A 12,766-nucleotide genomic window follows, 5' to 3' on the forward strand; every position below is an offset into this window, starting at 1 on the left:
TTGAATTGATCTGTACTGTTTGTGATACCTGGTACCAGATGCTTGACAACATAATTCAATGCTGATCACCAAAATGAAAAAAAGAGTTGGAAGAGATGTTCACACATGTCTGATAGAGTATGTTTGATTCAACAGATCACACTTTTGTGACAAGCAGAAGGGAAGAAGATCTATGATGGTGTTTTTTTTAACCGTTTGGAATACAATTTCAGCTGTACGCTGGTTCCACTGAAACTAAAGATTCAACAATGGTAGCTATAGCAATTCAAAATTTAGTGTTAAAAATTACATATGCAATAATTCTATTGGCCAGACAATGGTTTTATTCATTATGCTTCTGACCATTTCAATGAGATTTGAAAGGGGAGGGGCCAAGTGAAACTGTTCTCCTTTCTCTGTTGCTTATTAATGGTGTCTGAAAAATCATTATGGGAAATTAGCTTGTCTTACAGCTAATATTTGATAGTCTAAATTAGGTACACTAAAAACATAGTCTACTGACTAGTTTTATGTTGCTAAGAAACAAAGGTCAGGCAACTTTCAAAGGCCAAATTATTCCCATCTCCATGGTAAACTCACAGAACTTCTTTCATTTCAAACTTTTGCCCTGTAACTTGGGACGAAAAAGATCTACTAGTTTTGCTATTCTCCCAAATGATTGTGCATTATATTGGTTCCATAGCTGATCTTCCATCATGTCAATGCGTTAATACCTGACAATGTTCCTTGTGCACAAGAAAAGAAAGAAGACATTATATTGCCACCTGCTGATTTCCATTCTACAGCCAGGTACTTGCAAAGTAAGCATTTTTGGATGGTGAGGAAATCTGTTGGCATCATTTCAAAAAAGTAAGAAGTTTCTCAAAAGAATGGCTGATAGAGATTTATAATTGCCTTGGTATGTTTATATTAACCTGAGTCAACAGACTCTCTACTGTAGAACCCAGTGATGAACCCAGATTAAAAATATAATTATTGGTGCCTATATGTTAAAGTACTAGAATTGTTTTTTTAAGTCCACCGCCTAGTAAAAAATTTAAGGCTGCTGCTTTTTGTAATGTTAAAGGCTGAAAGAACCCATGAGATTGCCTGAAAACGCACAGTACTTCCTTTCCCAAGTGAACCTCTCCCCCTTTTCTTTCTTTGCATGGTTTAAGCATTACAACTGCATCGATGCCAACTATGTTTAACATTAACCAGCCTCTTCCTCAATTAAAATTTGCAACCCCCCCATCAAAGGCTGATTTAAAATTCTAGATAAATGTGGATTTATCTGTGCAATTAAAAGACTAGCTAGGGAAAATCAATTAAAAAAAAAAAACAACCCAGAGGATTTATTGAAATAAAAAAAAAAAACCCATCTTGAGGATAAAGCTACCCTCTTGATTTGCAACGAGGTCTGAAGAATAAGAGCCTTCTGTCTGAATTTGACCAGGAGGTCAAATTATGTGGAATGGAAACATCAAAGGATTGCTTTGCATGTTCTTTTTTGGCTGACTCAGTAGGACTTGACTGAAGCATAGAAGAGGTAGCAAGGCCCTGTATTTTTAATCTGCCAACAATAAGGGTAAGACATGAAAGTAGCTTCATTGTACAGGTTTCTGCTTGCTAGTAAGTAGAATTCAGGAAAGTCAGAACAGTACAGAACAGATATCTCTTGATTGATAAAAGGACTGTGATGAATCAAATATTTGTTTCTCTGTCAAATTAGGAAAAGAGTAAGTGGGTAATAGGTTTTTGTCAAAATTCCAGTGTCCCTTGTTTTGTATCTGTAACCTGTAAAATTTAGGACAGCGTGAACTAGGCACACAAGCTACTCTAAATCCTTAAAACCAGGTTAACAAAATCTAATTACTATGTTTATAGACAAATATGCATGTCATAATTTACTGTACAAATAAGCATGTTATTATTTACTGTGGTGGCCTAGTTTACCCAACATGTTAAGACAATATCTAAAACCACAAGGAATTCAATCAACTTTTTAGACAGTGCACCAAACTGAGGATCAATGTAACCACAGTTAAGCAAGTTTTAGTCCTAGGGATTTTAACAGAGGCCATTTAAGTACTTCAGTTCTTTGTACCTAATGCTGTAAAACACTATAGTCTTTCAAGACTAAATGCTGTTAAACTCATTGGTATTTTGCACAAATATATTTTGGATTGGGTTTTTACACTTATTTATGAAGTATACTTTCAATAAGTTCAAAGCAATACACATGGCAATTCTTACTCTTACTTTTCTCCAAAACAAAGCTGCGAATTAGCTTGGATTTAGACAGAATGCTTGGCCTAGTGTAACCAGTGAATTTCCATGGTTGTAAAAGTATGTAGCAGTTTTACCCTGACATTTCTATATCTTCTGATGAATTTGGGGCAGTCTTTCATGTGTGAAAGTTGATACCACATATGAATAATGTCTTTGTTTAAGAAGCAAAATCCTTTCACAACCATTTGTTTTATCTTTCTATTAGATCATTCAAAAGCTGCAGTCCTGAAGATTTGATGCTGACAATGTAATGCATTAAAATTGGACTGCTATATATTTTACATAGTGGTCAAAGGCACTATATTAAACTGTGACACATACAGGACAATAAAGATGTTGATCTTTCTGTGCATCTTTTATCTGTAACGTAACTATATTACCGTATTTTTCGGAGTATAAGACGCACCGGAGTATAAGACACACCTACCTTTTTTGGTTGTTTTAAAAAAAATATATTTTTAAAAAAATTTTTTACACAAACACACATACAAATATACAATGTATTTTCTTTGAACAGAGTGTTTGGCTGGTTCACAAATTTAAACATGAGTTACAAGGAGTCATTTCAATGAAATTTACAATTTCTATATTTCCTTTTTGCCATATTTATTCCTCATCTATTTTTTTAAAAAGCCAATATTATCCTTCATTCTCATCTCTAATCTTAATCAAATTCAATTTTTCCCTTCTATATTATACTCCTTCCCATTGTCATCTATTTTTATATCCATCCTCACATTGGTTAATTATTTAATATTACAATTGTTTAATACAAATTCAACATTTTTATATAAATCAATTAGTTATATAACTACCTTTTTTGTATATTAATCAATATGAACATGAATATTCCAATTATTTCCATGCAATCCAATTTCTTACAAATCAATTAATTATATTTACCAATAATAATAAACCAAATAATTTCCCCCATATATTCCTCCAAACCACAACTTAACCATTTCTGCTTTCAACACAATATACAATTAATAGTATCTCAATTATTACATTTCCCTAGTTAAATAGAGCTTTTTTTCTTTTGTGTTTTAAAATCTTGAACTCTCCTCTTTTGCCCTAAATTTCCCATTGTTTGCACCTACCTTTTTTGGTGAGAAAAAAGAAAAAGAAATCTCTCTCTGCCTCATTTTGTCATGTTGTAGCAAAGAACCTGCTTTACTTTCAGTTTCGTTTTTTCAGCATAGCTAGGGAAAAAAAATCTGCTCCAGCACTTTTTGCAGCAAGCAGGAGAGCCCTGCGCAAAACAGCTGAGAGCAAATCAGCTGAGAGTCAGGAGGCCGATCTAATCAACTTGTGCTAATTAACCTATGCTGAAGCTGAAAGGGGCTGTTTTTTTCTTGCTGTTTGCTTGCAAGAAGGTAACTGCTGCGAGGCACAGGCCAAAGGGTGGGGGCCAGTAGGTGGGCAGGGCTACATTCGGTGTATAAGAAACACCTAAATTTTCACCCCCTTTTGGGGGGTAAAAAGGTACGTCTTATACTCCGAAAAATACGGTAAACTAAATTAAAGGCCCATCAGTATAATCTGAGATGAGTTACAAGGTTGTATCTTTTCTTATAACAACTATACAAAACAATTATACCAATATATTGTTATTCACAAATATCTACAAATGGAAATCACAAATATTTAATCTCCCTCAAGGTAAATAATTTATCACCGTACTTTTCAGAGTATAGGACACACTTTTTCCCCCTAAAAGAGGGTGAAAATTTGGGTGCATCTTATACACCAGATGTAGTCCCGCCCGCCCACTGTCTCTCATCGTTTGGCCATTTTCAGCCTCCACATGTCCTGTTTTTGGCCTCCACGCATCGCGTTTTTGGGTGGTTCCAGGCAGCGGGGATCGGCAGTGGCAGCAATCCCCACTGCCTGGAGTTGCCTGAAAACACGACACACAGAGGCCAAAAACTGGGCATCTGGAGCTGAAAATGCGACGCACGGCGGCCAAACACATGACGTGAGGAGTCGGCGATCGGTGGTGATGTGCTGTAGTGATCCCCGCAGCCTGGAACGGGTCTAAAATGGAGCATTTGGAGGCCAGAAATGTGAGGCACAGAGGCCAAAAGCATGAGGCATGGAGGTGATGATGGTCTGTGGCAATCCTTGCAGCCTGGAACAGCTGATTGGGGGTATTCCGGGAGGCCAATCCACCCGCCAATCAGCTGCTCATGTTGAATCAGGCTGCGATAATGTGCTGAAGCTGAGCAGGCTGTTTGTAATTTGCTGCAAGGACACAAGCCAGATGAATACCGATGGATGCTGGTAGGCAGAGGCAGATTTTTTTTTTCTTGTTTTCCTCCCCAAAACTAATGTGCATACTCCAGAGCATCTTATACTCCGAAAAATACGGTACTTAGGACTGACTTATGTCATAGGTACATCTTAAATGAATTCTCATTTTCCCAGTTATGAAACCAATTGCAAACTAGTCCCCAGGAACAAATCTACTTTAAGAACCAAGTAAACCAGCATTCATGTTACTTTATGCCTCCCCTGGGAGAGCTTCCTGCAGTTAAGTATTTTTAAAAAATCACATGATCAGCAGAAATGCAACTGATCTCACTTCTCCCATCATTACAATACCAAGTTGGGTAAAGCTTTAGCTGTTTAAATTCAGTGACTTGGACATAAGTATAGAGACTGGTGTTTCTCAACATGGAAATTCAGTCTTGAAAAAAGCTGCTCTAATTCGTTGTTACCTAATCATGTTGCTTTTGAATGTCACTGTAATCCTTCAAATATAAAAGATGAAATTTGATATGTACTTATATATTACAATCTCATATTTTAAGGGGATTCTGTATTTATAATTTTATGGGGATATTTTGAAAATATAATACAGAAAGAAATCTTAAAACATCCATTTATTCAGCAAAAATACCAGAACATTGCCCTTTAAGAAAGAGCAATGCGTCTAATAAAGGTTTTAGGTTTTCAGTTCTTGCCAGAGTTTTTAAAGTTAATTTTTGTTGAAAGATTTTTTTAAAATGAGTGTTTATATTATGCAGGATAGCAGGCAATGGGGAGGAAAAGGAAGGGGACTAACTGTAACTTATTAACACTCTGGATTGCTTAACACAATGCAACTTTGTCAAAAGTTTTATGAGATAACCGTGTTTGTCTTAATTTAGTACTAACTCGCAATGCACTTTGGGATACCTTAAAAAAAAAACTTTGCTAATAATCTACCATGAAGCAAGGTTGCATTATTACCATGACCTGACACATGGTTTAGCAAAAGATAATCCTGTGAAATGATGTGATTTTAGGCACAATGGAAATAGCTAGAGAAATTAGCAAGAAGGCAGGAGTCAATTTGGTGCTGGACCTGCCATTTATACCATGTTCCTTGAAAGAAAGAAAAAACCTCTGTGTTACCCATGACTCATCCATCAATTCTCAGATTTTGGCTACTGTGCCGAAATCTACTCTGGGCTTCAAAGTGTAGAACTCACAGCCTAATTTCATAAGTAGATATGGTTACTTCAGGCATCTTCTGGAACAAGATTCTTCTGGTGATTTGGATGATCCCCGTTGTTTAGAAAAGCTGTGAATAAGTGGCTCTTCACCAGGATGAAATCCAGCAGGTTCTGACAGGTTCTGGAGAATTGGTAGCGGAAATTTTGACCAGTTTGGAGAGCTGGCAAATACTACCTTTGGCTGGCCCCAGAGAGGGGTGGGAATGGAGTTTTTGCAGTATCCTTCTCCTGCCACGCCCACCAAACCAGAACCACCAAGCCATGCCACACCCACCAAGCCACGCCCACAGAACCGGTAGTAAAAAAAAATGGATTTCACCACTGCTCTTCACCCAGGCCTTTGACAATGGAGTGAGAGACCACCTTCAGGGCATTTGCCAACTTTATCTTTTATTGATTTTGTTGACATTTCTTTGTTTATTGTAAGATGCCCAGAGTTATTGAGAGTTGAGTGGCATACAATTTAATTAATTAGTTATTTAATAATTCTGACAGGCAGTAAGTACTCCTGCTGCTCCTTTCTACTAACAAATTGCCCAAATCCCTTGAATCTTAAAAGTTATATTGGCCATAATCTCAGCTATGACAGCCAGAAGCTAGAAAAACAGTCCATATTTTTTTAATTTTGTAAAAAAAAAAATCTGTCTCTATTATTTTTATAAATAACTCAAAGCAGTAAACAGACCTGATGCTTCTTCCTCCTCATCCTCCTTTTCCCCACAACAAAAATAATCCTATGAGATGGATTGGGCAGAGAGAGACTGGGCCAGAGTCATCCAGTCCAGCTTTCATTCCTAAGGCGAGATTGGAACTCACAGCCTCCTGGTTCTAGCCAGCTGCCTTAAGCAGTAGACCAAATAGGCTTTATCTATACTGAACTATAGATCTTTGGAGAAAATGAAGTAAAACTTAATTCCTCAGCTGAGTTTCCTATTTCTTGAAAGCAAAGATATTCTCTGCCTTGCTCTATGCTTTTTTTAATATGATTATTCTATATAAGATTTTTTTCTCTTGCTGGCAGAGCTTGCTATGTAATGAAGCATCTTCCAAATTCTACATAAATTGTGATCAGGAAGATCAATGCACCAAACAAATATTTTGATTATCACCTTTCTCCAGTTCCTGAAGCCAACATGTTTTTTTCAAATTCATGGTGGACTACCATTCTTGGCTGGTGAAATGCACTTAACTTGGAAGCTTGAACATTGTTAGCCCGTATCTATTTTATGCAGCAGGGTTGGTTAATTACAGCTCTGAAGATGACTTTTTAAAGCTTTTTTAGTCAGTGGACTTTGATTGATTTATTTTGAGCAGTGCTGGGTAATAAAGTCTAGTCACCCATTACTTTTCTACAATACCACAGACTGATGCTAAATCAGGAGAACTGTAAGAAATTATACACTAACTCAATCCATCTTCTGGCATTCCCTGGAATGATGGCCTAGAAAAAAATGTAACCGGGGTCATGGAAGGTAAGAGGCCCTTGCCAACTCTCTAGAGATACGAAGTACTGACAACTGTCTTATATTGTAACTTAGACTGAAAACTTCATATCTGCTTTGTCTGCTCCTACCTTGTTCTTCAAGCTTAACCACCTCAATCCTGTTCCCAACAGAACCATTATTTCTTGGAACTGACTCCACCTATAATCTTATCTAAATGTCCATTGCTTGTCTTGGCCTGACTCACTCAAATAACAAATTCCCTCACTGTTTGCCTTGCAAACATCATTTTCATCATTATCATCACAACAACAGCCAACAGACGACAAATGTCGTCTCTGCAATGAATCTGAAAAAACAGGAGACCATCTAGTTAACTGGTGCAAAATTGCTCAGAGTGATCACAAACAGTGGCATGACAAAGTAGCAACAATGGTGCATTGGAATATCTGTACGAAATACCATTTACCTGCAAGTAGGAACTGGTAGAACCAAAACATAGAAAAGCAAATAGAAAATAAATAAGCTAAAGTGATCTGGCACTTTAGAATTCAAACATGCAAGGACCTGACATACAACAGTCCAGACTTGACAACTGTTGATGAGAAAGAAAAAAAAAAAAATCTATATAGTGAACATTGCAATATTTGGAGATAGCAGAATAGAACAGAAAGAACTGGAGAAACCACAAATGCAAATACTTGCAAATAGAGGTAGAACTGACAAAAGAAAGCAATGATACTACCAATCTTGGGTGCAATCTCAAAACATCTGGAAACCATCTGAACACCACCGGCATTGGCAAAATCACCACCAGTCAATTGCAAAAGGCAGTTTTACCTGGAACAGTTTACATCCTGTGATGATAGCCTTGACATTAGTATTAAATAATATTAAACAACATCATCTGCTTAACCCAGATCCTTGAGAAGGACTCGATAGATTGATTAAAGATGCCAAGTCCTGTCTAAACATCTGGCTCACTGCAACCAACCATAATAAAAAATTTAACTTGCATTTACTCCCAATAACTCTGAGCAGCTCGCAACAATCAAAGATATAATAAAACCAACAAAATATAAAAAATAACAAGTACAATAGATCAGATGGAATGAAGCTAGCTGTGTCACTCTCCTTTGCCAATAGCAGAATGGGGGAGGGGGGGGTCATGTGGATTTAGGGTTCAAGCTTATTCCAAATGACAGGCACTTGTATAAAAAAGTATACTTCCTGGGTCTGATAGATTGTTTAATCAAAGGAACCCAGAGTACATTAATCCTACAGGATCGAATTGGTTGGGCAGATGCTAGAGGAGACATGTATTAACTATGCCATTTGGGCCTTTATAAATAATAACCAGTACCATGAATTGCACCCAGAAGCAAACTGGCAACCAGTGCAGTTAGTATAGCGGAGACATTACATTGGAATACTGAGGCATGCACATTGCTGCTTTTGCTGATGTATTGTGGACCACATGAAGTTTCTGGGTAGTCTTGAAGAACAGCCCTGTGTAGAGCACATTGTCAAGTCACAAATTAACCAAGGAATGACTGGCTGTCTGAAAGACTCTCTTGGTCTAGGACCTGTGCTGTAAGAGAAGTTTCTATCATGGCATGATAGAAACTTAAATTAAGTTTTATTCATCATTTGATTGGAGTCACTAGGTCTTTCTCTCTATTTAATACTTAGGACTGAAATTCATTTTTGTATCAGATATGAGTTTAATTCCACAACTGTAATGAGACTAGTTATTTCCACTTAATAAATCTATTAAATGAACACAATTAAGATAAAAATCTTGCATTTGCTCTGGGAGGAGCCAGATAGAATTTTAATAAATCTTGTATTTCCATTTTATCAGCATAAATTGTTCTTTAATTATAAATGTCTTTCTCAATAGAGAAATTAGGTTGAAAACCTAATTTATAGATTTAAAACATTGCTGCTAGCTAGAATCTAATGAAAATATAACAAGTAACAAATAAGTATATTGGACAAAGTAGTTTCTCTTTTGCAACTATATCAAGAATTACAAAAGAGGGTAAATTCAAATTCTTCCTAAACAGTTCCAATATTCAAAATAGTTTTCTTTCAAAAGACAAATTTTAACTGACAGACTTTATTTTCTATTTTACATATTTAAAATATTCCAGCCCTGTTAAAGACTCACATAAGTAAGATGAAGGAAATTAAAAAACAAAAACAAAACCCAGATCCATAAATAAAAACCAACCTTCATTTTTTACAAGGTCAAATAAGATTACAATTTCCTTCTTGCTTGTTTTTATCAACTGGGCCTGGAATTTCATATTCAACTAATGTGCACCATCAACATTTGCTACAAACATTGTAAAAATAATTTTAACTTGTAGAAACTGGCATAAAATGAGCTTATTTAGAATATATATTTATATTCTTTCAATTCTGTGCCCTTCTGTGTTACCTTCCTTTCTTTCCCTGAAACTTTTATACAGTTCTGAAATCCAAATATTATACATACCTATATGGGATTAATATAAAGGTATACAACTTAACTGCCTGGGACATTATTATGACAATTTTGTCACTTTCTAAATGTGCACAAAAAGTATATTTTAATGCAGGGGTTCCCAACCTGTGAGCCACAGTCCACTACCAGGCCGCGGCCTATTCATAATGAGGCCGATGTGAATGGCGGGCTGGTGCGCGTGCACAGCCCGATTCACACCAGCAGTGGGCGCTGGCATTTGTAATCCCACTCATGCAAGCACCAGTGCTTGCAGCCCCATTCATGTGAGCAGTGGCCGCCAGCATTCACAGTGCCTCTCACAGGACCGGCGGGTCTTTACGTCCTCCACTCACACAAATGAAGCTGTATGCACATGCACACCTGTCCCTCGCACAAAATCATCCCCTCTTTTCCCCCTCTCCCCCGCGCCGGACCGCCAACCCAGAAAGACTGGAGAACACTGCTTTTAACGCTTCCATTTTTCTATGTCTCCTAGCAAACAATTTAAAAACTCGCTTAAATAGCCAGACTCTGCAGTTTTCACAAATATCAAGTGATTTTATTTTGAAAACAGAAATGATCCTGCTACAACCTACTTCTATTTGCCTTATGACTGTGGCCTCAAAGTACATTATTTAAAAGTTGTATCTGTAGGAGATGACGTTGCCAGTATCCATCTATTAAGAGATTTCTCTTACTTTCTTGAAATGATTCCCTCTTTTAGTTCTTAATCAATGACAAAAATCTGCATTTCTAACTGGAGCAGCTGCACATGCTAAGCACGCGTTCACACAGAGGCACTGAGACTTGCACACAAAACAAGGCTTTCTTCAGATTGCTGGTATTTGGAAAGTTTCATGGTGATGTATTTGGCTATGTTTCTTTTAATTCATTCTTGCTGCTACTCAGAGGAAGTCATTCCTGGCCAACGTTGGCTCAAGAGCAGCCACTGCTCTAATCAAGACTCCAGAGGGAGGGTGGGCACTAATCTTCCTTTATGAGTGCTGAAAATGTGAACAATGTTGAAAACAAATATATTCTTTAGAGGCCTTCAATGATAAGACATGAACAATATGCTTGCAAACAAAATCTAGTATAGGGGATAGGAACTCTAAATATTTTCACTGCAAGGAAATAAATTGCCCTCCAATTGTGCTTCCATTTCTAAGTTCTCATCATCAGCCTTCGTATCTCCCTGAATTGTTACCATGTCTACCTACAGAATCCACTTAGAATTTAAGCCATCTTTCTAGAAATCCTTGACAAGGATTTATTTTTTGTTTGCTTGAGTATTCAGAAGAAGAAAAACACTAATACTTGCACAGCTTGAAAATACAAAGGTTTGCAAATACAAGTTCTCAAGTCTACCTCTATTTCTTTCAAGTTTCAATTGTAGCCTGTCCTCTTTCTTACAATAACATGATGTTGGACAGGAGGTAGTGATAGTCTTTCTTTCCTCCTTTGCTTGAATTTTTGAGTAGTAATTTTGCCAATTGTGATTATGCCCCAGTGCAGAAACTCAAAAGTGAATAATATCAATAACACTCCATCAATTTTAGTAATTAAGTGAACCTGAAGAATAATGAGTGAGAATTTACTCAGTTTGTTCAACTATTCTGTTTATTTTCTAGGGTTTCTGGAGGAAGAAAAGGCGAACAGAAGACAACTCTGCAAAAAATAACAGAGCTGACAACTTCAATGAAGAGCTGGTGGGTAGATCAGCTCTTCAATCATTCCTATCCAGAATAAGAGAGGACTTGATAACACCCACAAGAGCTCTAGACTGCTGCTCCTTACAAAGAAACCACAAGGCAGTGGTCTCTAGCAGGCTTAAGAGTTTTGGGAGATGGAATAACCTTCTTGCTCAAATCATGGTCAGCACTTTTGAAAGGATATCATGTTCACATAATTCTTTTTCAAATCCCTTTTAGGAATTGCTTATTAACTGTTTTTCAGATATTGGAAACCTTTGACTGGACAAATTTGACAGCAAAGGTGAGTGGCAACACTGAAGCTCCAATATGGCTCCAGTCATATCCTGACAGTGAGCTTTTTTCAATCCTTAGCCAAATAAAGTTTTAACTATAGGTTTAAGAACTTAATTTGTTTTTGTTTTTTTTAATAAACAGCAAAAGGGTGATTAAAACTTTTACAAATTACAAATGGACTAAGGGTCCAGATAAATTCAAAATAAGATTATGGAATTGATTATGAAGAAGCCTTCCCATGGGAAAATGCTTTTGTTAATTATTTTTTTAAAAAACGAGAAACATTAGTGAAAATTTATGCTATTAGGGGACATCTGTTTTGCAGGTTCCTGTAGGCAGTAAATGAGAACTTTTAGTCTAGAGAACAGAGATATGCCAAACCTACAAAATGTTTTAATGTAAGTTGCCATGATGGACATAGTAGTAATTTTAAAAAAATCTATTATGAGTTATACTATACCTTTGGATTAGCATGATATACATTTTTCTAATATAGAATTTTAAAAGTACACTGTTCTAATAAAATTACCTTAAATTAAATGACTGAACGTTACTGCATATTGTAAGGATTATAGACTTCAGGTTCAGTTAAGGTCAAAAGACTTAAATTGCTCACTATGCTTGGAATTTCTCAAATAGATCCTTATCAAGTTAAAAAATGTTGCTCAATCTTCTTGATCTCGTTAGCCACTTAGAGCTTTCATAATTTAATTTTGAAGTCAACCCTGTTCCAGCAACTGACAGGCAGCTGAAAATATTTCTCCAAGATCTTGGTGGCTACTAGAATTTCCTGTACTTCCTCAGTCTCTTGCATCTAAATCACACAATCTACATGAGCAGCACAAGCAAGAAGGGCATATCCAACAATCTTAAAACGGGGAGTAGGGGTTGGGGCAGTACAATATTTGTCTAAGCCATATATCAGATTTTACATTTTCCAGGATGCAAATGGAAGCGTTATCCCAACAGAGAGGTTTCTGTATGTGAATACATAACCAGTCTTTTTCTTGGAAGGATACAGACCATACAGAAAAAGTATGGTCATTTTATAGCAAAAGCTCTATGATCACATAC

At 36.6% G+C, this 12,766-nt stretch overlaps 2 protein-coding genes across 5 annotated transcripts in view; one reads left to right on the forward strand and one right to left on the reverse strand.

The window, feature by feature from the left end:
• Positions 1-11,801, forward strand: part of LOC117662471 (uncharacterized) — a 77,444-nt gene extending 65,643 nt beyond the window's left edge. For all 4 annotated transcript variants that reach the window (XM_087890237.1, XM_087890238.1, XM_087890239.1 and 1 more), the window contains exon 4: positions 11,336-11,801. In XM_087890237.1, the coding sequence (XP_087746363.1) occupies positions 11,336-11,635 (300 nt within the window). In that variant the 3' untranslated portion in view covers positions 11,636-11,801. The remainder of the gene's footprint in view (positions 1-11,335) is intronic.
• The window catches only part of MYO10 (myosin X), a 135,207-nt gene that overhangs the window by 44,737 nt on the left and 77,704 nt on the right, over positions 1-12,766 (reverse strand). The window lies entirely within an intron of this gene.

The sequence above is a fragment of the Pantherophis guttatus genome, chromosome 3 (genome assembly GCF_059756535.1).
Source record: "Pantherophis guttatus breed Tessera chromosome 3, ASM5975653v1, whole genome shotgun sequence".
In the NCBI taxonomy this organism is placed as follows: Eukaryota; Metazoa; Chordata; class Lepidosauria; order Squamata; family Colubridae; genus Pantherophis; species Pantherophis guttatus.